The following is a 27,510-nucleotide window of genomic DNA, read 5'->3' on the forward strand; positions in this document are numbered from 1 at the left end:
GGGAGACGTTAAAGCCCTTAGTTACTTGTGGCAGAAGAGAATGCTTATTTATAGTTCAAAATGTCCTCCTGTCTCACTTTTGGGCATTTTGCCTGGGCTGTGGTGCACACTGGGGCTGTCACAGGAGACTGACTGGCCGTCCTGGGCTGTTTCAGTCGGCTTCCTCGGCCTTCCTCCTAGACGTGAGCAAGCATGCACTTACTTCTCAAGAGCAGCATCTAGGTTTCTGACAGCCCCCCTCTTAGTGCCACTAGTTTCCAAACCACCACGGGACTCGACTTCCCAGTGTTGGGGCCCAGGCTGGGGTGCCTCGTGTGTGGTTTGAACTGCTCAGTGTCTGGGGAGATCTCTGAGCCCCAGCCATCCCCCCTCTTCTGTGCAGGACCTGATCTTCCTAGGGGGCAGGGCCTATCTATCGCCTTCTCTTCCCTTCCCACCCAACTCTGTGCAGCCATTTAGCTACAATCTTGGCTGTTAGGAACCTTAGCCAGTTTGCACTGTCTTCTCAGTGGTCATCACTCCATACGTAGATGCAACTTTGAAGTGCTGGAGGGAGGAGGTGAGTTCAGCATCCTCTTACTCTGCCACCTTGATCTAAGTGAGCTGTTTTAAAACTCGCGGTGTACTGAGGGTAACACCTGTGAATATTCAGGAGGAGTTTCTGCCAGTTACTTTTCTTCCTTCCCTGAACCATGTTTCCTTTCTCTCTCTCTTTCTATCTCTCTCTCTCTCTTCCTTCCTCCCTCCCTCCCTCTCTTTCTTTCTTCCTTCCTTTCTTTCTTTTGTCCTTTCGTCCTTTCTTTCGTCCTTTCTTTCTTCCTCTTCCTGTGTGTATGTTTAAAATTGAGCACTTGAAATCATGAGCAAGTGCCCAGACTATGGATTTTTTCCAGGACGTGCCAGTCCTGCAGTTATCTTGGCAAGCTCCCAGGCTTGGGATAGGGCTACACAAACGCTAAAGGACTACCTCATTTATGCTCTCAGAGATTGCATCTTGCCTGGCCTGCGTGCGGCTTTTTATTTATTTATTTGTTTAAATTGTGTGTGTGTGTGTGTGTGTGTGTGTGTGTGTGTGTGTGTGTGTGTGTTTTAGGGTTGTACCCATGGCATATGGAAGTTCCCAGGCTAGGGGTTGAACTGGAGCTAGAGCTGCCAGCCTGCGCCACAGTTATAGCAATGCAGGATCCGAGCTGTGTCTGCAACCTACAGCACAGCTCAAGGCAACACCCTCCCCCTGCAGGAGGCCAGGGATCAAACCCTGGTCCTCATGGATATGCGTTGCATTCATTTCTGCTGTGGCACAATGGGAACTCCCCCACCCACCCCCTTTTTGGGTGGCTTTTTAATGCCCATGATCACATGTCTTCTTTTTGAATGCCTTGATGTCCTCACTGGACACACCCCAGTCCTACTCAGGGTTTTGTTAATCTACTCTAGATCTCCGCCCTTAATCCCCTGTCCCTGGCATCTGTCCATATAGAGTCCGCCTGCAGCTGTATGGAGCCACTCCAGCTGCCCTTTAGTTTAAGCTTTGGGTTAGGAGACACTGACACGAGGGCAAGCAGTCCCCAGATAGGCTGTAACACTGCAAATAAGGTTTTCTGCGATCCTTCGGGCTTGAGGGGAGTAGCTGCGAGCGAGCTGCTGCCCTTTCCAGGGCGAGACTACACTGTAGTCAGGGCACAGGTAAGGGTGAGTAAAAACACCGTGACACGTCCTCCACTCTGTTCTGGACGTTTTCCTGATTGGGTGTTCACTTTGTTGCTGTAGATTTTTGTTTGACTGTTTTCCAAAATGCTAAGAGTTTTTCTTTAAATCTAGTTTCTGGTTGTTTTGTCATATTTCTGAGAGAGAGTTCAGCCTTTCCTAGCTCATCATTTTGCTGACATCATTCTACATGTTAAAATTTAATTGTCTTCACAACATTCCATGGTATCAATACATCTTCACTTCCCTAGCTTGTCTCAAATTTATGATGTTTCAACTAGTTACCAGTTTTTATTTTATGAATAATATTGATCAAGCTGATAAATTACATAAAATGTTTATCATTTATTTTAGAATCATTTTCTAAGAGTTATATATGTAGGTCAAGTGGATAAACACTGCAAAATTGTTTACAGACTGCAAATGCTGTCCAAAAACTATTAATAATTAATCTTCAACAAGCACTTTGCCAGAATATCTGGTTTGGATATGCTTTTCAGATTTCACCCCTGTTGGGTCATTAAGGAAGATACTTTTGCTAGTGGGAAGGGTAAAAGGGCAACCTTATGGAGTTCCTGTTGTGACTCAGCAGTTTAAGAACCTGCCTAGTATCCACGAGGATGCTACTTGGATCCCTGTCCTTGCTTAGTGGGTTAAGGATCCAATGTTGCTGAGAGCTGCTACGTAGGTTGCAGATGCAGTTCGGATCTGGTGTTGCTGTGGCTTTGGTGCAGGCTAGCAGCTACCGCTCTGATTCAACCCTTAGCCTGGGAACTTCCATATGCCTTAGAAGCTGCCCTAAACAGGAAAAAAGAAAGGGAATTTTATCTTCATTTGAAGTTTTCTTTATTAAGGATTAACATTTTGAAAAATGCTTATTAAATGACTTGTTTAAATTGTGTAATTTGTGTAAGTAGTGTAAGATGGCTTATTGTTTCAATGGATATTTGATCAAGATAGGGTTTCATAATCAGAAAAAAAACAAAGGCTTGGTGTGTGGAGGTTTCTAGTCTAACCTATGGTCAATAATTGTTCAGTGAATCACATCATTATGTAATACTCCAAGATTTTCTGATAAAAAGACAAGTTAATTGGCTTCGATTTTCTTCTTGCTCCATGGGTCCTGCTTTGACCTTGCTCCTCCTACAGCAGATCTGCTCACATTGGATGGTGCAGTTGGGGTGTTACCTGCTTGCTCTTTATAAGCTGTGGAGCCAGAGGGAAAAGTCAGTGTCTGCTTCCTCATAGGAGCAACAGGTGATGGATCCCAAAAGCCAGCGTCTTCGGCTTAACGACGGTCACTTCATTCCTGTACTGGGATTTGGTACCTATGCACCTGAAGAGGTAACATTCGTGCATGGTCTTGGGGTTGTAACATGAGTGAAGCGACCTGGTTGTCAATTCATGGAATTCCTGTGTGAAGGGCACTTGTCCCTGGGAGGTGCCCTTGTTTCTCGCAGCCAGGCTGAACCATTCCATGACGGGGGAAAGTACTCAGTTTTCACTCCGCATAGGGGTCTGATCACATAGTCACCTGCGGGTTATTCTGGGCTCCCTCCTGTTTCGATCGCTTTTCCATCCTGGCGGAAATGAAACTCAGTTACCAAGAGCAATGCTGGGTGCTTTGCTCTGAAGGTGACAGCAATTGGAGTGGTTTTTCTCCATATATCATCAATTCAATTCTTTCCTCCTCCCAAAAAGGCATACTCAGAGAAATACTTGAAATAAAAGATCCTGGAGATGAGGCGAATGAAAAATATGGGAGAGAATTGCTTTTCTACTGTGGCGTGTCTGCTGAGTGCCAGGCCAGAAACGCTCCAACGGTGTTTTGCCTTTTATGTGTTTCTGCTTGGAAACTTAATCTAATGGAAAATATAATACTATTTGAGGACATAAGCTAGAATCTTGTGGGGAAAGATTTCCATGCCTGGTTTTTGAAATGTGTTTTTACTGAAGTATAGTCTTCAGTGGTTGGACATATGAGGAGCTAGTGGACAAGTTGCTACACTGGAAGAAATTTTGCTGTCCATCTTGTCTTTTTTTTTTTTTTTTTTGTCTTTTTGCTATTTCTTTGGGCCGCTCCCGCGGCATATGGAGGTTCCCAGGCTAGGGGTCTAATCGGAGCTGTAGCCACTGGCCTACGCCAGAGCCACAGCGACGCAGTATCCAAGCCGCGTCTGCAACCTACACCACAGCTCACGGCAACGCCGGATCGTTAACCCACTGAGCAAGGGCAGGGACCGAACCCGCAACCTCATGGTTCCTAGTCGGATTCGTTAACCATTGCGCCACGACGGGAACTCCCATCTTGTCTTTAGAGTATTTATGACAAGGGACTGGTCCTTAAACTCCGAGTCTCCCTTTTCTCATATATAGAACAGAAGGAAATATTCAGAGACATTTTGGAGAGAGAAGACAGGGCTTGTTTCCTTTGTAGAGCAGAGTTGGATTGAAGGGATGGAAAGGTCCAGAATATCACTGAAGCTCTCGGGTATTCCTTCCTTGGGAGGCGTCCAAACGCCTGTACTTTTAAGGGAAACCATGAGTTGACCCAACGGAGCAGTTAGACAAAGTATCTCCTTCCTTGAAAAAGAAAAGATTCCGAATTACATAAAAATACATGGAATATTATACAGCCTTAAAAATAACTTAATCCTGCCATTTGCTACAACGCAGAGGAACCTGGAGAACATTAAGCTGAGTGAAGTAAGCCTGACAGAGAAAGACAAATACTGCATGATCTCTTTGCAGGTGGAACCTAAAAAGAAATCAGACTCATAGAAGCAGAGAGTAGAGATGTGGTGATTGGAATCTGGGGACGAAGTTGGGCAAAATGGCAAGATATTAGTCAGTATCAGTTATAAGACAAATACATTCTTGAGACCTAACGTTCAGTATGGTGACTCCAGTTAGTAATAATGGGTTATGGCTTGAGATTTGCTAAGAAGTTAGATCTGAAGTGTTCTCACCCCCCCTCCATCGTTAGCTACGTGGGGTGATGGGTATATTGATTACGTTGGTGGGGGTAGTCATTGCTCGGGGGAGAAATAGAGGAGAACATCACATTACACACCTTGAATAGATACAGTTTCCTGTGGTGTAGTCTGTGTGGTGACGTGGGTAGAGAGAGGACCCTTAGAAGCCTTTTCCTTGTTTCTGGATGCTCCTTATCCCTTGACTGATTTAGCTTAGACATCTCACAATATAAATTGTATCCGTGACTACAACTTTCATGTGAGTCCTGTGAGTTCTTCCAGAAAATCACTGAACCTAGAGGTGATCTTGGGGAACTCTGATGTCAGCAATCAACCAGTGATTGCCTGAGAGGCACAGGATTCCTGGACGTCCAGCTGTAATTACTTACCGGGAAAGTTCTGGGAGACCGTTATGGATTCATCATCACATGTGCAGAACTCACCTAAGGCATGGAGAACAGTTGATGTGGGGGAAGATCAAAGTTGTGCCTTAGCACCTCTTAATCATGTGGATATCCAGCTACAACCTTTGTGGTTTATGTAGGTTCCCAAGAGTGAAGCTCTGGAGGCCACCAAATATGCCATAGAAGTTGGGTTCCGTCATATCGATAGTGCTTATTTATACCAAAATGAAGAGCAGGTTGGACAGGCCATTCGAAGCAAGATTGCAGATGGCACCGTGAAGAGAGAAGACATATTCTACACGTCAAAGGTGGGGTGTGTGTTCTAGGTGTGCGCACATGTGTGAAATGAGATTGTGAGCAGTGATACCCATATAGTAAGATCGATAGTTGTTTGGTGAACTGTGCTTATTGATTTTCACACATATTTATATACTAACTTATTTATTTTCAAAACTAACATTCTATTTATTTTTATGTTTAATTTTTTAAGTTACACCTGATGTACAATGTTCCGTCAATTTCTGCTGCAGAGCAGAGTGACCCAGCTATACGTCTATTCTTTTGTTCACATTATCCTCCATCATGTTCCATCATAAATGACTATATACTACATTTAGTGTTCTCCTGTCCCACAAAACAAGGGAGTGATGATGACTTTTTCTTTTTGGCTGCATTCAAATTTTATTTTTAAATCCAGTCACTTTACTTCTCTGAGCCCAGAGCAGGACAATCTGACTTCGCAGGGGTGAATGAATCCAACAGAACTAGGATCAGCTGATAGATTTCCTTTTCAACTGCGTAACTTTCTAAAATTTCTTCACCTTCTGAATCTCATTTATCACCTCCCTCAGAAAGAGAGGGCACAGGACGTGAGGCACTTTGTGTGTTACACAAGATCTAGACAAAACGTCTTGAATTATGCCCTGCAGTTACTAATAGGTTCAAAGCAAGTTTCCTACTGTTATGCAAAATGCTAATGAATCCTGAGGGCATTGACTCTTCCACAGAAGCAGAGTGCATTTGTGAGCTGCTTTTAAACACTGTCAAACATGATGCAGATGATGGCTGGGGAGTTATCCGGTAGCACTTTTTATCTCTGGGGTCATGTCCTTCCATTGTGAATGAGGTACCCATGATGAATTCAATCAAAGAATAAAGTTCACACGGTAGGTGATCCAAACAGGAGGAAAAGGAGTGTTTTCTCTCCATGGTCATCCATTTCTAGCCAGTACACGTGTCTCATTATTAAGTGAGACAAGACAGACAGATTTCCCTACAGTACTAATTTAACAGAGCTTCCCTTCTCAACCTCTGCAGCTTTGGGCCACTTTCCTTCGACCAGAGTTGGTCCGACCAGCCTTGGAAAAGTCCCTGAAGAATCTCCAACTGGACTATGTGGATCTCTATATTATTCATTTTCCAGTGGCTCTGAAGGTTGGCAATCCGTGTGATCACATCTATTTTATTTCTCGTGTCAGAAAGTCTATCAGCTCGTGTGGATCATTGAAATAGGATTTTTCTTAGGAAGATGTGGAGATGATTTTATAGAATACAATCCCAATATAAAAATTTCTGATTATCTTTTAACTGAGGTTTTCTGAATCCTTAATTCCTTTCCACGACCTCAAAAGAAAAGGATTCAACAGTCTCACCCCCCCCCCCCTCAAAGATTTAAGGCAATAACAACAGGCATGTTCAGCACGTGGTCCTGATTATGACGCCTGAAACTCTTGGTGTTTCACAAGCACAGACTTTGGTGCAGCCGTGCTGAGCAGTGAAAGGGACGTGGACCTGGCGTGTTCATCACAGTTGGTGGTGCCCTCTCTGGGTGGGCTAAGCCCAGCAGCCTTTACAGGGACTTGGGGCACACGGCCTACCCTGTTGGCTGGCTTCACCATGAGTTTTGCAGGCTACACTTGGGCATTAACAGCGGCGTTATGTAGAACTCGTGATTTCAGGTTATAGAAATCTACTCAGGTTCTCCTATGCCAATAGCTCACTGGATGATGTAAATAGGAATCCCAGCCATGGATAGATCTAAGGATTTGGAGTACTATGCAGAAAAAGTTCCCTTTCCCCTACCCTTATCATGGCATTACTCTTGGTTTGCTTTATTTTTCTCTCCACATTTTCCTTTGGTGGCAAACATAGCCTTGGGCAGCTCAAGGATCGTGGTCATGAACAATTGAGAGCATGTCGGGCTCACCCACATTTCACATTAACCCGAAGGAACCTTGCTGGGTCATATGCTTGCCCTTGGGCTATTGATGTTCAGAGGGAATATGAACTTGAGCTAGATCAAGTTTGCCCTTTTTATGCCAGCAGGAAGGCATAAGTTGCTGTCATTCCTAGCACAGTAGAGGCATCTTGCAAGAAGGATGTATGCAGGGCACAAAAAATTCACCTACGCCACTGATAGTTGCCACAGGATGTAGGAAAGTGGCACTTATTAAGACATAAAGTGTAAGATATTCATGGAAACCTGCCTCCTGAGGATATTTCTTACAACTCCATATGCAAATCACTCTGAAAATATTAGTTTCCAGAATATGTATTTTTTTCTGGCCACCACTGTGGCAGGCAGAGATTCCTGGGCCAGGGACCCAACCTGTGCCACAGCAGAGCCCCAAGCCACTACAGAGACAATGATGTGTCCTTAACTGCTAGGCCACCAGGGAACTCCATCTAGAATATTGTTGCACCGACTCATGGAGTTTTAGTGTTCTGGCTTAAGAGGTGCCTGGCAGCCTGGCTGTGCATGTGGAAATTACTTCGTGACATCTCTAAAATGACTGCTTCACTTTCAGCCCGGGGAGGAACTTTTGCCAACAGATGAAAACGGAAAAGCACTATTTGACACAGTGGATCTCTGTCGCACGTGGGAGGTGAGTCCACGGAGGAGAGAGTCCGGGGGGAGCCAGGAGAGGGGGAAATCCTTCACTTCTTCCACATTTGACAATGGGCTATGGACTGCTGGATTCGGCAAGTCGTGAACTTCAGAAGGACTGTTAGGCTGCAGCGGTGTGGAGGAAATGATTGCTGGCACGTTTCTAGAGAAGAGCAGGGGAGAAGAACTTGGGACAACGAAGATACGCTTCTCTTTCCTTCCACGCGCTGAATCCTGTCGTGGGCTTTTCCAAGAAGACATTAATTCTTGTTCTCTTGTCATGACCTCCTTCTCCTGTTTGGGTTGTTATTTTTTTCTTTTTGATAATCAATGCTGATTCTCGACAGGTGACCCCTATTTCTCCCTGCCCTTATTTTTGGTCTATAGCCCATTCCAAATGATTGATCAGCACACCTTCCTCCCCAGGCCTTGGAGAAGTGTAAGGACGCAGGACTGACCAAGTCCATCGGCGTGTCCAACTTTAACCACCAACAGCTGGAGAGGATCCTGAACAAGCCAGGGCTCAAGTACAAGCCCGTCTGCAACCAGGTGAGCAATCTCAGTCTCCTCCCCTCCCTGTTCTGCTTGACCTTCTCCTCGTACTGCAGCCAGACGTCTGTTTGTCCTCCCCCCCCTTCATCCCACCTTTGTGGGACGTGGGATTCTGGGGAGCAGAGTCTCGGTCTAGAGGGGTGTGAGCAGAACCCAGGCTGGGATCTCTGCTGGATAAAGTCTTGGTGGAAAAGCTGGGGAGGCTTCCAGGTGCTGAACTGTGTGTGGGAATTTAGGGAAGGTCAAGGGGCTGCAGGAGGGTTTGAATAGCTCCCCAGCACTTAGAGTGAGGAGGCATTTCCCTGAGCTGTAAAGGATGGCCAGAAATTAGATGGTGAGAGATTTGGGGGAACTGTGTACAGGAAGGAAGGTTATGAAAACATGGAGGGGGAAGTAAAGAAAGAAAGTAAAAATAAGGTGAGATGTGTTAAGGGATTGTGTGGGTTTGGATACCTGAATCCTCAGTCTTGGCATCTCTGTTTTTGGGAGTCTTCAATAGGAAGCCTAGTACAGAAAAATTTGCTAGAAACTGTGAATGTTGTTCACTTGTGGGATGAAGTTAAAAGCTCCTAGTGATGCTAACAGTACATGTGTCAGGAGCATAACAGTAGTAGTTCAGGAACATTTACCGAAAGGTAGAGCAGACCCTGTGATTTATTCAGACTTAGTCTGGTTCTCTCTTTGATTTCCAGCATATTATTAATTGTTTAAATACATTTTCTGTGCCTGTTTCTGGGCTCTTACATTTCTGTTCTATTTTTACTTTATTGTGGTGAGAACCCTTAACATGAGATCTATCTACTTAAAAAAAAATTTAAGTATCCCTTCCAATCTAAGTCCACACTATAGGTATAGTGATGTAGAGCTAATCTCTAGAATTTATTCATGTTGTATAATTGAGACTTTACACTCATGACTAGCAACTCCTGATTTGCCCCCCTTCCTGCCCCTGGCAAGCACCACTCTGGTGTTTGAGTCTATGAGTCTGACCAATTTATATATGTCCTATAATTGATGCTATGTAATATTTGTCCTTTTGGGAAGGTCTTACTTCACATGACATAGTGTCTTCAGGGTACAACTTGGAGCCATGGAGAAAGAATCTTTTATAGAAAGTGTAGTTTAGGCGTTCTTGCCATGGTGCACTGGGTTAAAAATCTGACTGCAGCAGCTCAGGTCTGTGCGGTGGTGCAAGTTTGATCCCTGGCCTGGCACAGTGGATTAAAGGGTCCAGCATTGCTGCAGCTGCTCTTTAGGTAATAGCTGTGGCTTACATTCAGTCCCTAGCCTGGGAACTTCTACATGCTGGGGATGCAGCCATAAAAAAAAAAAAAAGCATATATATATATACATGAAATATGTATAATATTATATATAGTATGTATAATATAAATAATATATCATATGTATAATATATACTTTGTGTAATATTTTCAATTATAAAAGTTAAGAAATTAACATGATTCTGCATTACTTTTGGCACATTTTTATTGTGAAAAATATCAGATACTAGAACTTTTAAGAATGAACAGAGAACACTTACATTTTACCTCTTATGTGTAAAATTTTTCACACTTTGCCATGTTGCTATATACACACATGTATGCATATATATGTGTTACATGTATATTTGTGTATTATGTTTATATGTGTATATGAATGTGTGTGTGTTGTATATTTGTATTATTTTGCTGACCTGGATCTAATTGTATTCGTATGTCATGGTGAGCCAGGTTTCTCAAACTCTTTTCTTTTCTTCCTTTTTTTAGAACCCCATACACTGCAGGAATTCCCATGGCATGTGGAGGTTCCCAGGGTAGGGGTCGAACTGGAGCTGCAGCTGCCAGCCTACACCACAGCCACAGCAACATTAGATCTGAGCCACATCTGTGACCTATGATCCACAGGTCATAGCAACGCGGGATCCCTAACCCACCGAGCAAGGCCAGGGATTGAACCTGTGTCCTCATGGATACTAGTTGGGTTCACAACCCCTTAAGCCACAGTGGAAAACTCCTCTCAAGCTCTTTTACCATAGAATGTTTGCTGAACCGTTATTTTCCCCTGATATCCAGGCAAGTTTATTACCAATGCACTGGCTTTATCTGATTGTCACTGTGTGATGTTAATTAACTTGTTTCTCCATCCCAGGTTATGTGAATTAGCAGTTAGAGCTAGAGTCCTTCCACGTTAAGGTTAAACGTTCTGACAAGAAAATACCCTTTCCAGGCTTCACCCCCCAAATGACACTCCGGTGGGAAGCACTTAATGACAAGCTGTCCTGTGATGCGTGATGTTACTTTCGTTCCTCTGGATAAACTGGTGGTGGCCAGATTTTTCTTTTGGAAATGTGTGTTTTCCCTGTTGAAATTAGTTATCTGTTGGGTGGTTACTGTGATCAGGGGAGGTCAGATTCTCCCCAAGTTTTCACATAATGGTTGACAATCCATCAATGATTTTCACCTGAATTACTTATTTCATTGGGAAGCTTTTCATTGATTTTCAATTTTATTTTTTTATCTTTTGTCTTTTTAGGGCCACACCCATGGCATATGGAGGGTCCCAGGCTAGGGGTCGAATCAGAGTTGTAGCTGCTGGCCTGCACCACAGCCACAGCAAGGCGGGATCCGAGCCACGTCTGCGACCTACACCACAGCTCATGGCAATGGCGGGTCCTTAACCCAATGAGTGAGGTCAGGGATTGAACCTGTAACCTCATGGTTACTAGTCAGGTTTGTTAACCACTGAACCACAACAGGAACTCTGATTCTCAATTTTAAACACTCTTAAATCTTCTTACCTGATACTTTAATGTAAAAATAAAATTCCCTGATTAAAGCAGGATGAAATACAGTTATTCCTATAAGAGGATAAAAACTAAACTCCTTCCCTTTAATCATCAGTTTCCAAGAAAGGATTTGTTGTAATCACCACCACCAGCGGAGGCAGATATTTTTGTTCTTTCTCTCTCTTCGCTAGGGACTTGAAGATTTTTATTTACTCTGTCTATTGCATTTGCCTTTACTCACTGTTCCCTTCGATGCTCAAATCTACCCGAATGTCACCAGTGGGATCCCCATCCAGCTGGTTCTTTTGTCCTGTAAACATCCCTTCATGATTCTCGGTGAAACTTCTTGCTTTCTGGGACAGTTTGATGCCCAAGTCTCTCGGTTGCTTTCCGGTTCCAGATCTGGAATTGGGTCAGTCCCCTGGTCGTGTTCAGCGGTGTTGAGTGACCAGATACCAGGATGTGGTCCTGAGAGATGCTTGTTCTCAGGAATGTCGTGAATTTTTACCTTTCAGGGGACAGAGATATAAAATGTATTTTTTAAAAGAAATGATTGCTCATGTTGATGTTGGCAGTTGTAATTTGATGTGATACAGTTTTTTCTTTTATATATATATATATATATATATATATATATATATATATATATATAGTGAGAGAGTCTTTTGTTGCACCCACGGCATATGGAGATTCCCAGGCTAGGTGTCAAATTGGAGCTGCAGCTACCAGCCTACGATGCTATAACCACAGCAATACCAGATACCAGCCACATCTGCGACCTACACCACAGCTCATGGCAATGCCACATCCTTAACCCACTGATCAGGGCCAGGATTTGAACCCATGTCCTCATGGATACTAGTCAAGTTCATTACCACTGAGCCACGATGGGAACTCCAACCTACATATTTTTAAAACTTTTAGCCTTTCTTCATCATATTAATATGGTCTTTTGATATGATCTGACACTTTTCTGTGTTGGCATTCTACAGGTGGAATGTCATCCTTACCTCAACCAGAGCAAGCTGTTGGATTTCTGCAAGTCAAAAGATATCATTCCAGTTGCCTATTCTGCTCTGGGATCCCAAAGAGTAAAAGGATGGTAATAAACTTGAATGAAGACAACGGGGAGCTTAGCTTAAACTCAATTTTTATGAGATACTTTTTATCATACTGTATTCAGTACTCTGGAGATAACTCTCAACTGGTTTGGGGGAGGTGGGTGGAAAGAATCCTTCTCTTTGGTCTTCCCATCATCCAGCCAATTTTTTACATCGTATATGTCTTCACGTATATAAATTTTAATGCAAGTGTCTGCATTAAAATCTACACATCGTCCCCTAGTTGAGAACAAAGACGTAAGCATAAGTCATGGTTTACTTATTTATTAACTAATAAACACATTTCTAAAAAGAGACTCTCCCAGCCTCATTAGCTTAGATCTAAAATCATGATAATAATACGTAACTCCCAGGTCTATCACAACTGAAAAAAATGACAATTTGAACCATTTAAAAATATCTATCAAAGTAGTGCATGTTGTAAGTAATGATGAAACGGATACTTCTCATTTGAGGATTTCATGAGAAAAATACCTGAGAAAATGTTAAAATTAAAAAAAAAATCCCCAGTCTTTTCCTTCTCTTTCTCCTTTCATGCACTTGTCCTTACTTTGGGGCTATGACTGGAGAAGAGAAAAGACAGAAAACCATGACTGTGGAAGCACTGGACTCAACCAAAGCTGCATCCAAATGGCCTGGGGAGCTTGGGCAACACAGACTGTGAGAGGCCACACCTGTGTTTCTGATTCACTTTGTCTTCAGTTCAGCCATGGAGTTAGCATTTCTAACAAGGTCCAAGATGACATGGAGGCTGCTGGTCCATGAGAAATAATTTGGGAAGCATTGGTCTAGAGTGGACCTGCTTGTTCTATTTGGGGAGCCTCCTAGCAAACTGGACACTCAGCCTCAGCTCTTCAGCATTTCTGCATTTCCTTCCAGGGTGAACCTAAACCACCCAGTTCTCTTGGAAGACCCAGTTCTTCATGCCATTGCTAAAAAGCACAAGCAAACCTCAGCCGTAATTGCCCTTCGCTACCAGCTGCAGCGTGGAGTTGTGGTCCTGGCCAAGAGTTACAATAAGAAGCGGATCAAAGAAAACCTGCAGGTGACGAGTGGGGCTGGGAGAACAGGGCTCTTAAGTACTATCCTTCATGGGAGTCCTTTGCACAGCAGCTCTCAGAATTGTCTTTGGTCCAAGATGAGTTATCTGTTATTTCCCGTGCACGTATGCCTTGTGTATACTCCTAATGGTTTTCTCCTCCTACTGTGGCATCAGGAGAGGCAGCATGGCTGGATAGGATTAAGATTGGACAGAAAATAGAGATTTTAATTACAGCATTACACTTGCCATTTATTCCGTCACCCTGGGCAAATGGCATCCCATTTTCTTCATTCTCAAATGAGGAAATTGGTTTATGTGATTTTGTTAGTCTGTTTTGGCTGCTATAAAAAACCCCCACCATAGAGTGGGTGGCTTAGAAACACCTGAACGGTATTCCTCACACTTGTAAAAGCTGGAAGTCTGAGATCAGGCTGACTGACAAGGTGAAGGCTCTCTCCAAGGTCACAGACGTCTCCCCGTGTCTTAATATGGGAGAAGGGGCAACAGAACGCTCTCAAGTTTTTTTTGAATATGCTGTTGGTTCAGTCTCATTCATGAGAGCACCCTCATCATGACCTAATCACTGCTCAAAGGCTCAACTTTCTATTCCCATAACAGTGGGGCCAGGTTTCCAACATGTGAGTTTTGGGGGCACACAAGTAAAAGGAGTGAGCTTAAACCTCCTAATTCTTTTTTTTGCATTTCCCTGAATAATAACATCATTTCATTTTCATACATTTAATCTCCTTGACTTTCTGCCCTTGTGAAGTCCATGTTCAAGTCTTTGTCCACCTTTATTAGCCTGTCTGGCTTCTTAGTTATGTAGACCATCATTATACTGTTAGGCATGGCTGTACAGCAAACGCTCCCTAATAATGTAGGTTTAATCCAATGGTCTTTAATGTAGCTCATGATTCTGTGGTTTGACAATTAGCCTGCACTCCGCTAAGCTGCCCTGTTCTTGGATGGGTTTCAGGTATTGGCAGTTCCGTGTGGCAGGCAGTTCTGCTTTAGCAGGTGGATTAGACTGTTGTCAGAGGAGCCTACACTCTTTTCCATAGAGTTGTTCATATGTCATTGGCTGGTCTGTGGCAACTCACTTGGTCTTCATCTCAGCAGGTGGTATGATTCCAAGGCAGTGAGTGGGGAAAAAATTCTTTTCATGTCTAGACTCGGAACTGACTCAGCACTCCTGGCAAATTCATTGTCCAGTGAACTGCAAATCCCTGAAACTAAGGATGTCTTGGCTGCTTTTGACTAGCAGTTCTTTTGTATAAAAATTTGTATCACTTTGTCAACTTCCAGAAAAGAGTACATGTTTAAGTCTTTGGTTCATATTACAGGAAATACTAGGTCACTTTGGAGAAAACTGGTTTCTTTATAAAATTGAGACTCCCATTCCATGGTTATAATATGAATTTAAATTGTTTAGATGTTCTTTACTATGTTAAACATGTTCTATAACTTTCTCCACAAAGGCGTGAAGGGGGTGGTGGGTAGGAAAAATCTGTCTAATGTTTGGTTAAACGCAGCTATTAGGTCCAGATTGTCCAACTGTCCCTTACCTGGAAAAAAAGGATTTTCCTGTTGTCTCTCTAAAGCAATTCCCTTAGAAAGCTTTGGGATTGATGCACAGTAAGTCTTTCTTTTGTGGCTTGGAGCAGAGAAGGAGAGGGTGTGGGAGAGGAGAGGTAGAGATCTCAGCAGAAGAGTTGCCAGGCTTGTGCACCTGGACGCTGAGGACAGGCAAGGCCGCCCTGCACCCTCTTCCTGCCCCCATGCACCTGGAAAGTGCTCCAGGTCCGGGGGTGGGGGCAGCTCCTTGGGGAGGGTTTAATGTGATTCTTCCCTTCCTCCCAGGTTTTTAACTTTGAATTGCCTCCAGAAGATATGAAAACAATCGATGGCCTCAACCAAAATTTAAGATACTGTGATTTTTCATAGTAAGTGACTTGTCCATTGTTTCTCACGGTCGTTAAGTGACTTGTCCATTGTTTCTCACGGTCGTTTCCCGCAGCATGTAAGTCAGCAGAGGAGCTAGGCTTCCCTAACCAGGAAGACAGTCCTGATCTGAAGTGTAGGCATAAAGCAGGAGCTTCCTGCAGACCTCAGACCAGAGGCTTCCTCCAGGGCTCAGTCTCTGACCCAGCAGGATTGTGAGCAAGCCCAGGACAACCATAAGGGACTCACCAAAGTTCCCATCATGGTGAGGTCACTACTTTACACCCTCATCTCTGTGTCTGGTGTCCTTGCTGTCAGGGTCAACAGTCCCATTAGACACAGAAGGTGCAGAGCCTACCGCTTTAAAGATCTATGAAAAATGATTTATATTTCTTTTTAAAATCAGGGGCAATAATGAGTCTAGTCTGGTTTACATTCATTTTCATCCTAACTCAATGTAAAATACAGCATCTGTGTTTTTCATGGAGGAGGGGTCCATGAAGGCCAATGAGCACGGGTGCTGTGAAGTCACAGGGTGGCCCTGCTTCCACCCCCCTTGTGAGTCTGGTGTCTTTTCTCCTTACTGGGCATTTCTTTTCTGAGACACCATCCATTTCTGCTGAGTTTATCTATTCATGCTCTTATTTCATTCTTACAAGGTAAGGATAATTTCCTTATACTTGTGATCTCAGCAAACCAGATTTTAACCGACCGTCCAGGGAGTGACTGCCGTGTCCTCAGCAGGACACACCCAGATACGGTTCTCCGGATCTCCGGTTTCTCGAGTCAAGACGTACCCCTGTGTTGCCTTTGTCCATCAGGAGATCCTGCCTCTTTGACTCTGACGTCCTCCCAAACCTTGTATTCCATGTTCAGTTACTGCAGGCGATGTCATACCTGAAGAGAAAGAACACTAATCAAACTGAGAGAAGTTTGGAAGGGAGTTTAGAGTGAAGGGAACACAAATTAGTACTAAATGAGGAGTTAATTTTGCCTGAAAGCTCTTACAACTCTCCTTCTTGTTTGTAAAGCTGCATCATGATTCTGAGAAAAGACATGATAAATGGAAAAAAGGGAGAGCTTCTTCTCCTCTCTTAATGAAGTTATGTTCTCCTTCACTAGGCTGTGAGAGCCTAGACTTACCTTTGTGAGCTGATGCCAACAGCCCAGCACTTGGCATATGGAACAGCTCCGAACAGCACTCTTTAATGGATTGAATGGAAAAGGACAAATTTAGAAAGAAAAATAAGAACATGGAAGAAAAAGGAAAACAACATTAATATGAATTCATGAATAACACGGGTTATCATAAATTATAAATGAAGAAAACGGTCCCCACATTTTGTAGGTGTATATGATCTCTCCACTGTAGACCAGAAGTCCCTTCACAGAGACACTCTGTAGTTTTCCTTGAACAGATACATGAAAAAGCAGGCACTCCCTTAATCGTGGTCACTCTCATCCTTTAGGCTCCAAAGTTCCAGTTGGGGCTGGAATGACCTCCAGCTTTAGCCACAGCTATTGCACCCTCTTATAAATTGTAGTATGAGTCAAAGGACCTGCTGCTGTGGAGTTCCTGTTGCACATGCCTGCAGGAATTAAGCATGCAGGTGCAGTTTGCACTGCAGCAGATGACTGATGTATGCATATTCGGACAAAAGGAGGGGTGTGTTTGTCAGTTCAGAGTTTTAGCCCATCCTGACGGCATCCACAGGGTAATGTTCATTTTGACAATATAACAGACTTCATACAATTCATATCCTTCCTTCTTTTCCAGTGCCGTTGGTCACCCTGACTATCCATTTTGACCACGAGTTACTCATCATGTATTCTACCAGAACATCATGCTTCCAGAGCTGTGAAGAGGATTTCTGTACTTGATGGAGGTGTTTAAAAGAAGTGTCTGCACTTCTGAAAGCTTGCCTTTCCTTTAAAAAAAAATGTATGACATAGTAAAGGCTTCAAATAAGTATGCTTGTCTTTCCTGATAATACAAGAATACATACAAAGGACAAAAAAGTTTAGAGAATAAAAGGCAAAGAATAGAAAATAAAGCTAACCTATGATTAATCCCTTTAATAAAACTTGGCTTTAATGCAATTTCCCTTCTTGATGAAAAATTAACCGGTTGATCTATTAAAGAAATGGAAAATTTTACTCGAGAGAAAGTTGAAGATTATTACCCACAAAGAGCATCTCAGAAAGCTCTGAGAACTGTTTTGCCTGTTAGAAGTCAAGGCACATCTATATGTATTCTGAGACAGTCTGTACATACAATGTCATAGTACTGACAGTTTATATAATCCAGGTATAAAGAGGAAGGAGGAGAAGACTGCAAATTGACCTTCACAAGGTCAAGGACCGTTTTGATAGTGGGGTGAAGGCAAAAGCCTGAATAGAGTGGGTTCAAGGAAGGGTGAGAAGAGAGGAATGGGAGGTAGAATGTACACAGCTTTCAGAGCCCTTGCTCTAATGAGGACCACGGAACTGGTCAGCCGTTGAAGACGAAATTGGAATCGTGTGAAGCTGTTCTACGATGGGGGAAGTAGGAGCACGCCTCTGTGCTCTGAGGAACAGTCTAGCAGAGGGAGGAAAATCCATGATGCAGGAGGCGGGAGGGGGAATGGCTGGAACCGCGTCCAGGTCCGTATTAGTTTCCTGCTGCTGCTACAACAAATTACCACAAACTTGGTGGCTTGAAACGACACAGATTTATCACCTTTCACTCCTAGAAATCAGAAGTTCAAAATCATGTTCAATGGGCTAAAATCAAAGTGCCCGCAGGTAGGCATTCCTCCTTGAGGTTGTAGGTCAAAATTCACTTCACTGCCTTTTCCAGCTTCTAGAGAACATCTTTCATTTTCATCTTGGGGACTCTCCTGCCATCTTTAAGTCCAGCTTGTGCCATCTTCATAGCTCTCATCTAAGATTCCTGTCTTCCCGTGTCCTCTTTGACTGTAACCCTCTCAGGTCCCACTGGGAAGGATTTGTGATTGCATTAGCCCTACCCAGATAATCCAGGAAAACCCCCATCTCCCCTCTACAAAGTCCCTTAGACCATGCAAACTGAATTCACAGATTTAGGAATGTGGGTGTGGAGATCTTGGGGACCATTATTCAGTCTGTTACACTGTCTTTGTGGCTAATTTGGGCAAGGAAGATCTAGGCCCCTCATTTTTCTTTGTTTCTTTTTTTTTTTTTTTTTTTTTTTGGTCGCACTCGTGACATGGGGAAGTTCCCAAGCCAGCGATCGAACACAAGCCACAGCAGTCACAGTCACAACGGGTCCTTAATCTGCGAGGCCACCAAGGAACTCCCCCTCATCTTTCTAACAGGAATAATTATATCACCAGGATCCAAGTCCTAAAATTCTAGACTTTCATCTCAGATATCAAGCGAAAGCCATATTAATAAGGAAAAATTCTTTTAAGTCTGATATTTTTTACTTTACTACGTTACTCTCTTTTTGGAATGCTCTCCTTATGCCCTCAGTTTATAATTCCTTCCCAAGACATGCTGACAGCAGCCATGGTCATGGAGACATCCCAGGCATCTCAGTTTTTTTGAGGTTGTCAACTCCTTCGAGGTTCTTCTACCTGAACGAACCTAGGTACCGACTCCAGGTTTACCACTTACACGGCTTCATCTGTGAAATCCTAACTTGAACACACTCCACATTGAGTAATTCTCTTGCGCTGAGGTTTCTGCTACACCTCGATTCATCAACTTCTGGATTCATCAAGAATTGGAGACAATGAGTCTCTCCTTTTTCCATCATCTAGGTTCCATAGACATCTCCACATTCGGATTAGGTTAAGTAGTAGACTGAACTGACGTTTGTCAGACTCCACTCATTCTCTCCACATTATTCCTTCAAACGGATTTGCTGGTGGTGAGGCCTCCTGGCTCTTGCACTTTTTAGTCTGCTCTTGTGCCCTCAAGCAGGACAAATGTCTCTGCCACCAAGATAATTGCTCTGCTTCTATCCGGTGGATCCTTTTATCTAAAGCTGGACCCCACACCACCAGAGATTCAGAGTCACGTGCTTTGTTGTAAAGCATCGTTAGCACCATGTTTTCAAAGCTCACGCAGCGGTTTTAAGTGTGTCTGAGGTTGCGAACCTCTCATCTCAAGACCATGATGGTCTCACTATGGCTTCAGTGTCAAGGTGTTTGCCTTCCGGACACCTATTTTTCTCCCAATGATGTGTTTAGATTCTTCATGTGAAATCCATTTCTCTTGTCATGTAATTGCCTTGGGAAGTGGACTGTGTCCAGTCCTGGCCAGTGACCCTTGGGGGAACTGTGGTGGTGTGGTGGGGGTGTGGGGTTTTTTTTGACCCCATTTTTTTATTACTCAAAAGAATTTATCACATCTGTAGTTATATAATGATCATAACAATCCAATTTTGTGGGATTTCCATCCCATAATTCAAGCACATCCCCCCACCCCCCAAACTGTCTCCTCTGGAGACCTTAAATTTTTCAATGTCTGTGAGACAGCATCTGTTCTGCAAAGAAGTTCCGTCTGTCCTTTTTTCAAATTCCACATGTCAGTGAAAGCATTTGATGTTGGTGTCTCATTGTATGGCTGACTTCACTTAGTATAATTTCTAGGTCCATCTATGTTGCTGAAAATGCTGGCATTTCATTCATTTTAATGGCTGAGTAATATTCCATTGTGTATATGTACCGCCTCTTCTTGATCCACTCCTCTGTCGATGGACATTTAGGTTGTTTACATGCCTTGGCTATTGCAAATAGTGCTGCAATGAACATTGGAGTACATGTGTCTTTGCGAGTCGTGGTTTTCTCTGGATAGATGCCCAGGAGTGGGATTGCTGGATCGAATTATTTTTAGTTTTCTGAGGAATATCCATACTGCTTTTCCACAGTGGTTGCACTAATTTACAATCCCACCAACAGTGTAATAGGGTTCCTTTTTCTCCGCACCCTCTCCAGCACTTATTGTTTGTAGACTTTTTGATGGTGGCCATTCTGGCTGGTGTCAGGTGGTACCTCATCGTGGTTTTGATTTGCATTTCTCTAATAATGAGTGATGTTGAACATCTTTTCATGCGTTTTTTGGCCATCTGCATGTCTTTTTTGAGAACTGTCTGTTTAGCTCTTCTGCCCATTTTTTGATGGGGTTGTTTGTTTTTTTTTTTTTTTTTGGTATGGAACTGCAGAAGGTGTTTATAAATTTTGGAGATGAATCCCGTGTCAGTTGATTCACTTGAGAAGATTTTCTCCCATTCTGTGAGTTGTCTTTTCATTTTGTTTAGGGTTTCCTTTGCTGTGCAGAAACTTTTAAGTTTTATTAGGTCCCATTTGTTTATTTTTGTTTTTATTGTCAATATTCTAAAAGGTTGATCTGAGAAGATGTTGCTGTTGTTTATGTCAGAGAGTATTTGGCCTATGTTTTCCTCTAAGAGTTTTATAGTGTCTGGTCTTATATCTAGGTCTTTAATCCATTTGGAGTTTATTTTTGTGTATGGTGTTAGGGAGTGTTCTAATTTCATTCTTTTCCATGTGGCTGTCCGGTTTTCCCAGCACTACTTATTGAACAATCTGTCCTTTCTCCATTGTATATTCTTGCCTCCTTTGTCATAGAAGAGTTGGCTGTAGGTGCAGGGGTTGAATTCTGGGCTTTCTATCCTGTTCCACGGATCTAAATTTCTGTCTTTGTGCCAGGACCATATGGTTTTGATGACTGTTGCTTTGTAGTATAGTCTGAAGTCCAGAAGCCTGAATCCTCCAGCTCCATTTTTCTTTTTCAGGATGTCTTTGGCTATTCTGGGTCTTTTGTGCCTCCAAACAAACTTTAAAATATTTTGTTCCAGTTCTGTGAAAAATGTCCTTGGTAATTTGATAGGGATTGCATTGAATCTGTAGATTGCCTTAGGTAGTATAGTCATTTTGATAATATTAACTCTTCCAATCCATGAGCATAGTATATCTTTCCACCTATTTGTGTCATCTTTGATTTCTTTCATCAGTGTCTTATAGTTTTCAGAGTACAGATCTTTTGTCTCTTTAGGTAGGTTTACTCCTACGTATTTTATTCTTTTGGAAGCGATGGTAAATGGGATTGCTTCCCTAATCTTTTTCTGCTCTTTCATTGTTAGTGTATAGAAATGCCATCAATTTCTGTGTATTAATTTTGTATGCTGCAACTTTGCCAAATTCATGGATGAGCTCCAACTGTTTTCTGGTAGAGTCTTTAGGATTCTCTAGGTATAGTATCATGTCATCTGCAAATAGTGATAGTTTTACTTCTTCCTTTCCAATTTGGATTCCTTTTATCTCTTTTACTTCTCTGATTGCAGTGGCTAGTAATTCCAAAACTCTGTCAAATAGTAGTGGCAAGAGCAGACATCCTTGTCTTGTTCCTGATCTCAGCGGGGGGCTTTTCACCACTGAGAATGATGTTAGCTGTGGGTTTGTCCTATATGGCCTTTATTATGTTGAGGTAGTTTCCCTCTATGCCCACTTTCTGAAGGGTTTTTATCAGAAATGGGTGTTTGATTTTGTCAAAGGCTTTTTCCGCGTCTATTGAGAGGATCATTTGGTTTTTATTCTTCAGTTTGTTAATGTGTTGTATCACACTGATGGATTTCTGGATAGCGAAGAACACTTGCATCCCTGGAATAAATCTCACTTTATCATGATGTACAATCTTTTTAATGTATTGTTGGATGTGGTTTGCTAGTATTTTGTTGAGGATTTTTGCATTGATGTTCATTAGTGAAATAGGCCTGTAGTTTTTTTTTTGTTTTTTTTTTTTTTCTGGTATCTTTGTTTGATTTTGGTATCAGGGTGAAGGTCGCCTCATAGAATGAGTTTGGGTGTATCCCTTCCTCTGCAATTTTTTGAAATAGTTTCAGAAGGAGAGGTGTTAGCTCTTCTCTAAATGTTTGATAGAATTCGCCTGTGAAGCCATTTGGTCCTGGAATTTGTTTGTTAGAAGTTTTTTAATCACAGTTTCAATTTCAGTTCTTGTGATTGGTCCATTCATCTTTTCTATTTCATCTTGGTTTAGTCTTGGAAGATCGTACTTTTCTAAGAATTTGTCCATTTCTTTTAGGTTTTCTGTTTTATTGGTGTATAGTTGCACATAGTAGTCTCTTATGATCCTTCGTATTTCTGTGATGTCTGTTGTTACTTCTCCTTTTTCATTTCTAATTTTATTGATTTGAGTCCTCTCTTTTTTTCTTGATAAGTCTGGCTAAGGGTTTATCAATTTTATTGATCTTTTCAAAGAACTAGCTTTTCATTTCGTTGATCTTTTCTATGGGTTTCTTTGTTTCTATTTAATTGATTTCTGCTCTGATCTTTATGGTCTATTTCCTTCTACTCACTTTAGGTCTTGTCTGTTCTTCTCTCTCTAGGTGCTTTAGATGTAAAGTTAGCTTGTTTATTTGAGCTTTTTCTTGTTTCCTGAGGTGGGCTTGTATTGCTATAAACTTTCCTCTTAGAATGGCTTTTGCTGCATCCCATAGGTTTTGGAGTGTCATATCTTCATTGTCATTTGCTGCCAGGTATTTTTTAATTTCCTCTCTGATTTCTTCAGTGATCCATTGGTTGTTTAGTAGCATGTTGTTTAGTCTCCACGTGTTTGTGTTTTTTGCAGTTTTTTTTCTTGTTGTTGATTTCCAGTTGTACAGTGTTGTGGTTGGAAAAGATGCTTGATATGATTTCAATTTTCTTAAAGTTACTGAGGTTGGATTTGTACCCCAGGATGTGATCAGTCTTAGAAAATGTTCCATGTGCACTTGAGAAGAATGTGTACTCTGTTGCTTTTGGATGGAATGTCCTATAAATATCTACTAAGTCCATGTAGTTTAATGCATCATTCAGGGCCTGTGTTTCCTTATTGATTTTCTGTCTGGTTGTTCTGTCCATTGCTGTAAGTGGGGTGTTAAAGTCCCCCACTATGATTGTGTTATTGTCGATTTCTCCTTTTAAGGTTGTAAGCAGTTGCCTTATATATTGTGGTAAACCTATGTTGGGTGCATAGATATTTAAATTTTTTTTATCTTCTCCTTGGATTGATCCTTTGATCATTATGTAATGACCTTCTTTGTCCCTTAAAATATTCATTTTAAAGTCTATTTTGTCTGATATGAGTATTGCCACTCCAGCTTTCTTTTGATCCCCATTTGCATGGAATATTTTCTTCCATCCTCTCGCTTTCAATTTGTATGTGTCCCTAGAAGTGAAGTGGGTCTCTTGAAGACAGCATATATATGGGTCTTGTTTTTGTATCCATTCAGCCAGTCTATGTCTTTCTGGTTGGGGCGTTTAGTCCATTAACATTTAAGGTAATTATTGATATGTACCTTCTTATTGCCATTTTATTAATTGCTTTGGATTTGTTTTTGTTTTTCTTTTTCCTTTCCTTCTTCTCTTGTTCTTTTCTGCCTAGAGAAGTTCCTTTAGTATTTGTTGTAAGGCTGGTTTAGTGTTGCTGAATTCTCTCAGCTTTTGCTTATCTGTGAAGGTTTTGACTTCTCCTTCAAATCTGACTGAGAGCCTTGCTGCACAGAGTAATCTTGGTTGGAGGTTTTTTCCTTTCATCACGTGAAGTATATCATGCCACTCCCTTCTGGCCTGCAGAGTTTCTGCTGAAAAATTTGCCAATAACCTTATTGGGGTTCCCTTGTATGTTATTTGTTTCTTTTCCCTAGCTGCTTTCAAGATTTTCTCTTTGTCTTTAATTTTGGTCAGTTTAATTATTATGTGTCTCAGGTGTTCCTCCTTGGGTTTATTTTATATGGTACTCATTGTGCTTCCTGGATTTGAGTGAGTGGTTCCTTTCCCATGTGAGGCAAGTTTTCGGCTATTATCTCTTGGAATATGTTTTCTGTCCCCTTCTCCCTCTCTTCTCCTTCTGGCACCCCTAAAATACGGATGTTGGTGCATTTAACGTTGTCCCAGAATTCTCTGAGACTCTCTTCATTTGTTTTCAATCTTTTTTCTCTTTTCAGTTCTGCATCCATAATTTCCACTAATCTGTCCTCCATCCCACTTATTCATTCTTCTGCCTCCTGTATTCTGCTGTTAGCTGCTTCTGGTGAATTTTTTATTTCAGTTATTGTATTTTGCATCTCTTCTTGTTTAAGTTTTACATCTTGTATCCCTTTGGTCAGTGTTTCCTGTAAGTTATCCATCTTTACCTCCAGTTTATTTCCAATGTCTTGCATCATCTTCAGCATCGACAGTCTAAAGTCTTTTTCCTGGAGGCTGAGAATCTCCTCATGGCTTAGCTGATTTTCTGGGGTTTTTTCCTTTCTCCCTCATCTGTGTTATAGTCCTCTGTCTTTTCATCATTGTAGGTTTTTGGTGTGGTGACCACCTTTTTAGAGATAATAGAGCTGTAGCCTCTCTTACTTCTGGTGTATGCCCCCCATGTGGCTGAAATCAGTATGGGGGCTTGGTGTAGGCTTCCTGATGGGAGGGGCTGATGCCTGCCCCCTGGTAGGAGGAGCCGATTCTAATCCCTCTGGTGGGTGGGGCTTAGTCTCTGGATGGGATTAGAGGCAGCTGTGTGCCTGAGGGGTCTTTAGGGAGCCTGTTTCCTGAGGGGTGGGGCTGGATTGTTGGTGATCCCACCTGGATTGTTGTTTACCCTGGGGCTTCTCAGCACTGGCTGACGGGTGGGGCCAGATTTTCCCAAAAGGACCCCCTCCAGAGAAAGGCAGGCTGCTGAATATTCCCAAGAGTTTTGTCTTCAATGTCCTTCCCTCACAACAAGCCACATTCACCCCTGCTTTCCCAGGATGTCCTCCAAGAACTGCAGTCAGGTTTGACCCAGATGTCTATGGAGACTTTGCTTTGCCCTGGGACCCAGTGCATGTGAAAGTCTGTGTGTGCCTTTTAAGAATGGGGTCTCTGTTTCCCCCAGTCCCATGGAGCTCCTGTGCACAAGCCCCACTGGCCTTCAAGGCCAGATGCTTCAGGGGCTCTTTCTCCCAATGCTAGATCCCCACACGTGGAGAGTTTGATGTGGGGCTCAGAGCTCTCACTCCTGTAGGTGAGTCTCTGTGAACCAGTTAGTTTCCAGTCTGTGGAGCTTCCTACCCAGGAGTATGGGGCTTTTTATATCGTGAAATCGCCCCTCCTACCTCTTGATGTGTCCTCCTTTTTTTCTTCTGGAGTAGGATATCTTTTTTAAGGTTTATGGTCCATTTAGGTGAAGATTGCTCAGCCTTTAGTTGTGAATTTTGTTGTTTTTAGGAGAGAAGTTGAGCTCCAGTCCTTCTATTCCGCCATCTCAATCCTGTCTCCTGGGGGGTGTGGTTTTAAGAATGTTTCCCTCATGGCTTATTTCCCTCTCTTCTACTTTCCCTCACTCATAAAGCAGGCGGCCCCTCTCCTTGGACTGATCCATGTGTAGCCGTGCGATGTGTGATTGCTGTGCTGTCACCACCCACCCCATGGATGATGCCACTACACAGAAGGAAGAGCAAGTGATCAGAGGTGATCTGGACGCCCCCCAGAGGTCGCCCAGGGCTTGCTTGACCTCTGGACGTCAGGCTACCTAGGTAACATTTCCGTGGGGATTAAGCCAATTTTGAGATAGGTTTTCTCTACTTGATTGTTTTTATTCCTCGACTTTAGAACTGAAACCACTGTCAAAGTTAATAATTGTCTCTTTATAACTCCCCTATGCTTTGCACCTAGCCAGGAGTTTCAAAACAGCTGAGTCAACCCTGAAATCATTACTCTGAGAGACTCTAAAGGATTGATGATAGTATTGAGTGATATGAAAGGAAAAAATGATGCAAAAAAAAATCAGCAGGTTTCTCCTTCACTCTTCTTTAGGCCACATTGAAGACATCTTTTATTATTCAAAAGAACCCATTACATGCATGAGGGTAGTGGATTATACTTAAAATTCCATGGGTTGTAAGTTTCATTAAACGCTATAATTAAGTTTTGTTAATGCAGGCAGATAGCTAGATATGAGCAGAGAAAAGGGGGTTGCTGGGGCCTGGTGACAGGAAACCATACACTTTGTGGCAACAGAGGTCCTAGAGGTAGACAGAAATAGGAGAGGAAAGGCAGGAATCTCTGGCATTTAAATGTAAGCTTTTGCTTATTATACCCTCTTTACAAGAAAATTAGCCTTGCAGATAAGCAATACCCATCATGTATTGACGGCACGACTCTTGTGATTAATATTCAATCCCTCCTCCCCTTGGGAAGGTGGACTGGAATGAAAATCTGGGAGCATGACCCCCAAACCACTCCCTCCTCAGTGACTATCCGCCCGTTCATTTTCACACCGCATAAACCACCTTGCCAACGCAACTCAGACAGCTGCTCCCCTGAGCTGCCCTGCTCCCTTCCGAGAGTGTACGTTCACTTACCAAGTCCTCCTTCCTTGTCTTGACCTCCCTGTCTTGACTCTGAATTCTTCGTGTGATGAAGCAAGAGCCTGCTCCCTGGGAACAAGCTCATAAAGAGCTCTGTCCTTTGCCTCAACCTCCTCCCAGGGCAACAACACGGCCTCTTTCCTCTCTATGCCCTACTCCCTTTCTCATCCCGCCCCCCAGGCAGCCCCACCTTCTCCTCCTCCTTCCAAAGCAAAGCCATCCTGACCACTGGTCAGCACTTCCCCCACCATAAACCTCTGCCAAGCTCAAGTGCAGTCTAGTCTTGTTCACGCAGAACACAGTATCACCCCACTCCCACCAGGGAGAATTCACAAAACAAAAAATGCCATTTCCCAGAGACAAATACTACTGTTCACAGATCTTTATTTTATTTTTTAAAAACCATGTCAAGGAGTTCCCTTTGTGGCTCAGCCAGGGACAAACCCAACACAGTGTCCTTGAGGTTTCGGTTTTGATCCCTGGCCTTGCTCAGTGGGCTAATGACCCAGCATTGCTCCAGGCTGTTCCATGGGTCCCAGATACAGCTCAGATCTGGTGCTGCTGTGGCTGTGGTGTAGGCTGGAAGCTGCAGCTCTGATTCGACCCCTAGCCTGGGAACTTCCACAGGCCTCAGGGGCGGCAGTTAAAAAACAAACAAGCAAGAAATGTGTCAGGAGACATGTTTGTCCAATCTTTTCTTAGCCTCTCTGTTT

At 42.8% G+C, this 27,510-nt stretch overlaps 1 protein-coding gene and 1 long non-coding RNA gene across 4 annotated transcripts; one reads left to right on the plus strand and one right to left on the minus strand.

Annotated features, from left to right (window-relative positions):
* Positions 1 to 2,529: 2,529 nt before the first annotated feature.
* LOC102167589 (uncharacterized) lies at positions 2,530 to 26,938 on the minus strand. Of its 3 annotated transcripts, XR_014818377.1 has the most exons (4): positions 26,792 to 26,938; positions 16,215 to 16,314; positions 11,555 to 11,821; positions 2,530 to 4,290 (listed from the first exon to the last, which is right to left on the minus strand). It is a non-coding gene; the product is annotated as an uncharacterized LOC102167589 (long non-coding RNA). The 3 variants fall into 3 exon arrangements; XR_001299399.3 differs by lacking the exon at positions 2,530 to 4,290 and having other exon boundaries at positions 9,996 to 11,821; XR_001299400.3 differs by lacking the exons at positions 2,530 to 4,290; positions 11,555 to 11,821 and adding an exon at positions 12,683 to 13,664.
* Positions 2,937 to 17,574, plus strand: AKR1C1 (aldo-keto reductase family 1, member C1). The gene is given in 9 exon segments (NM_001044569.2): positions 2,937 to 3,051; positions 5,227 to 5,394; positions 6,404 to 6,520; positions 7,894 to 7,971; positions 8,400 to 8,522; positions 12,306 to 12,415; positions 13,314 to 13,479; positions 15,337 to 15,419; positions 17,195 to 17,574. Coding segments are annotated over 9 exon segments (960 nt in total). The 5' UTR covers positions 2,937 to 2,967; the 3' UTR covers positions 17,226 to 17,574.
* Positions 26,939 to 27,510: the final 572 nt, after the last annotated feature.

The sequence above is a fragment of the Sus scrofa genome, chromosome 10, assembly GCF_054392235.1.
Source record: "Sus scrofa isolate SSC_HxYL_T2T_F1_AM1 chromosome 10, Sscrofa_HxYL_maternal_Yorkshire_Landrace_v2.0, whole genome shotgun sequence".
NCBI lineage: Eukaryota > Metazoa > Chordata > Mammalia > Artiodactyla > Suidae > Sus > Sus scrofa.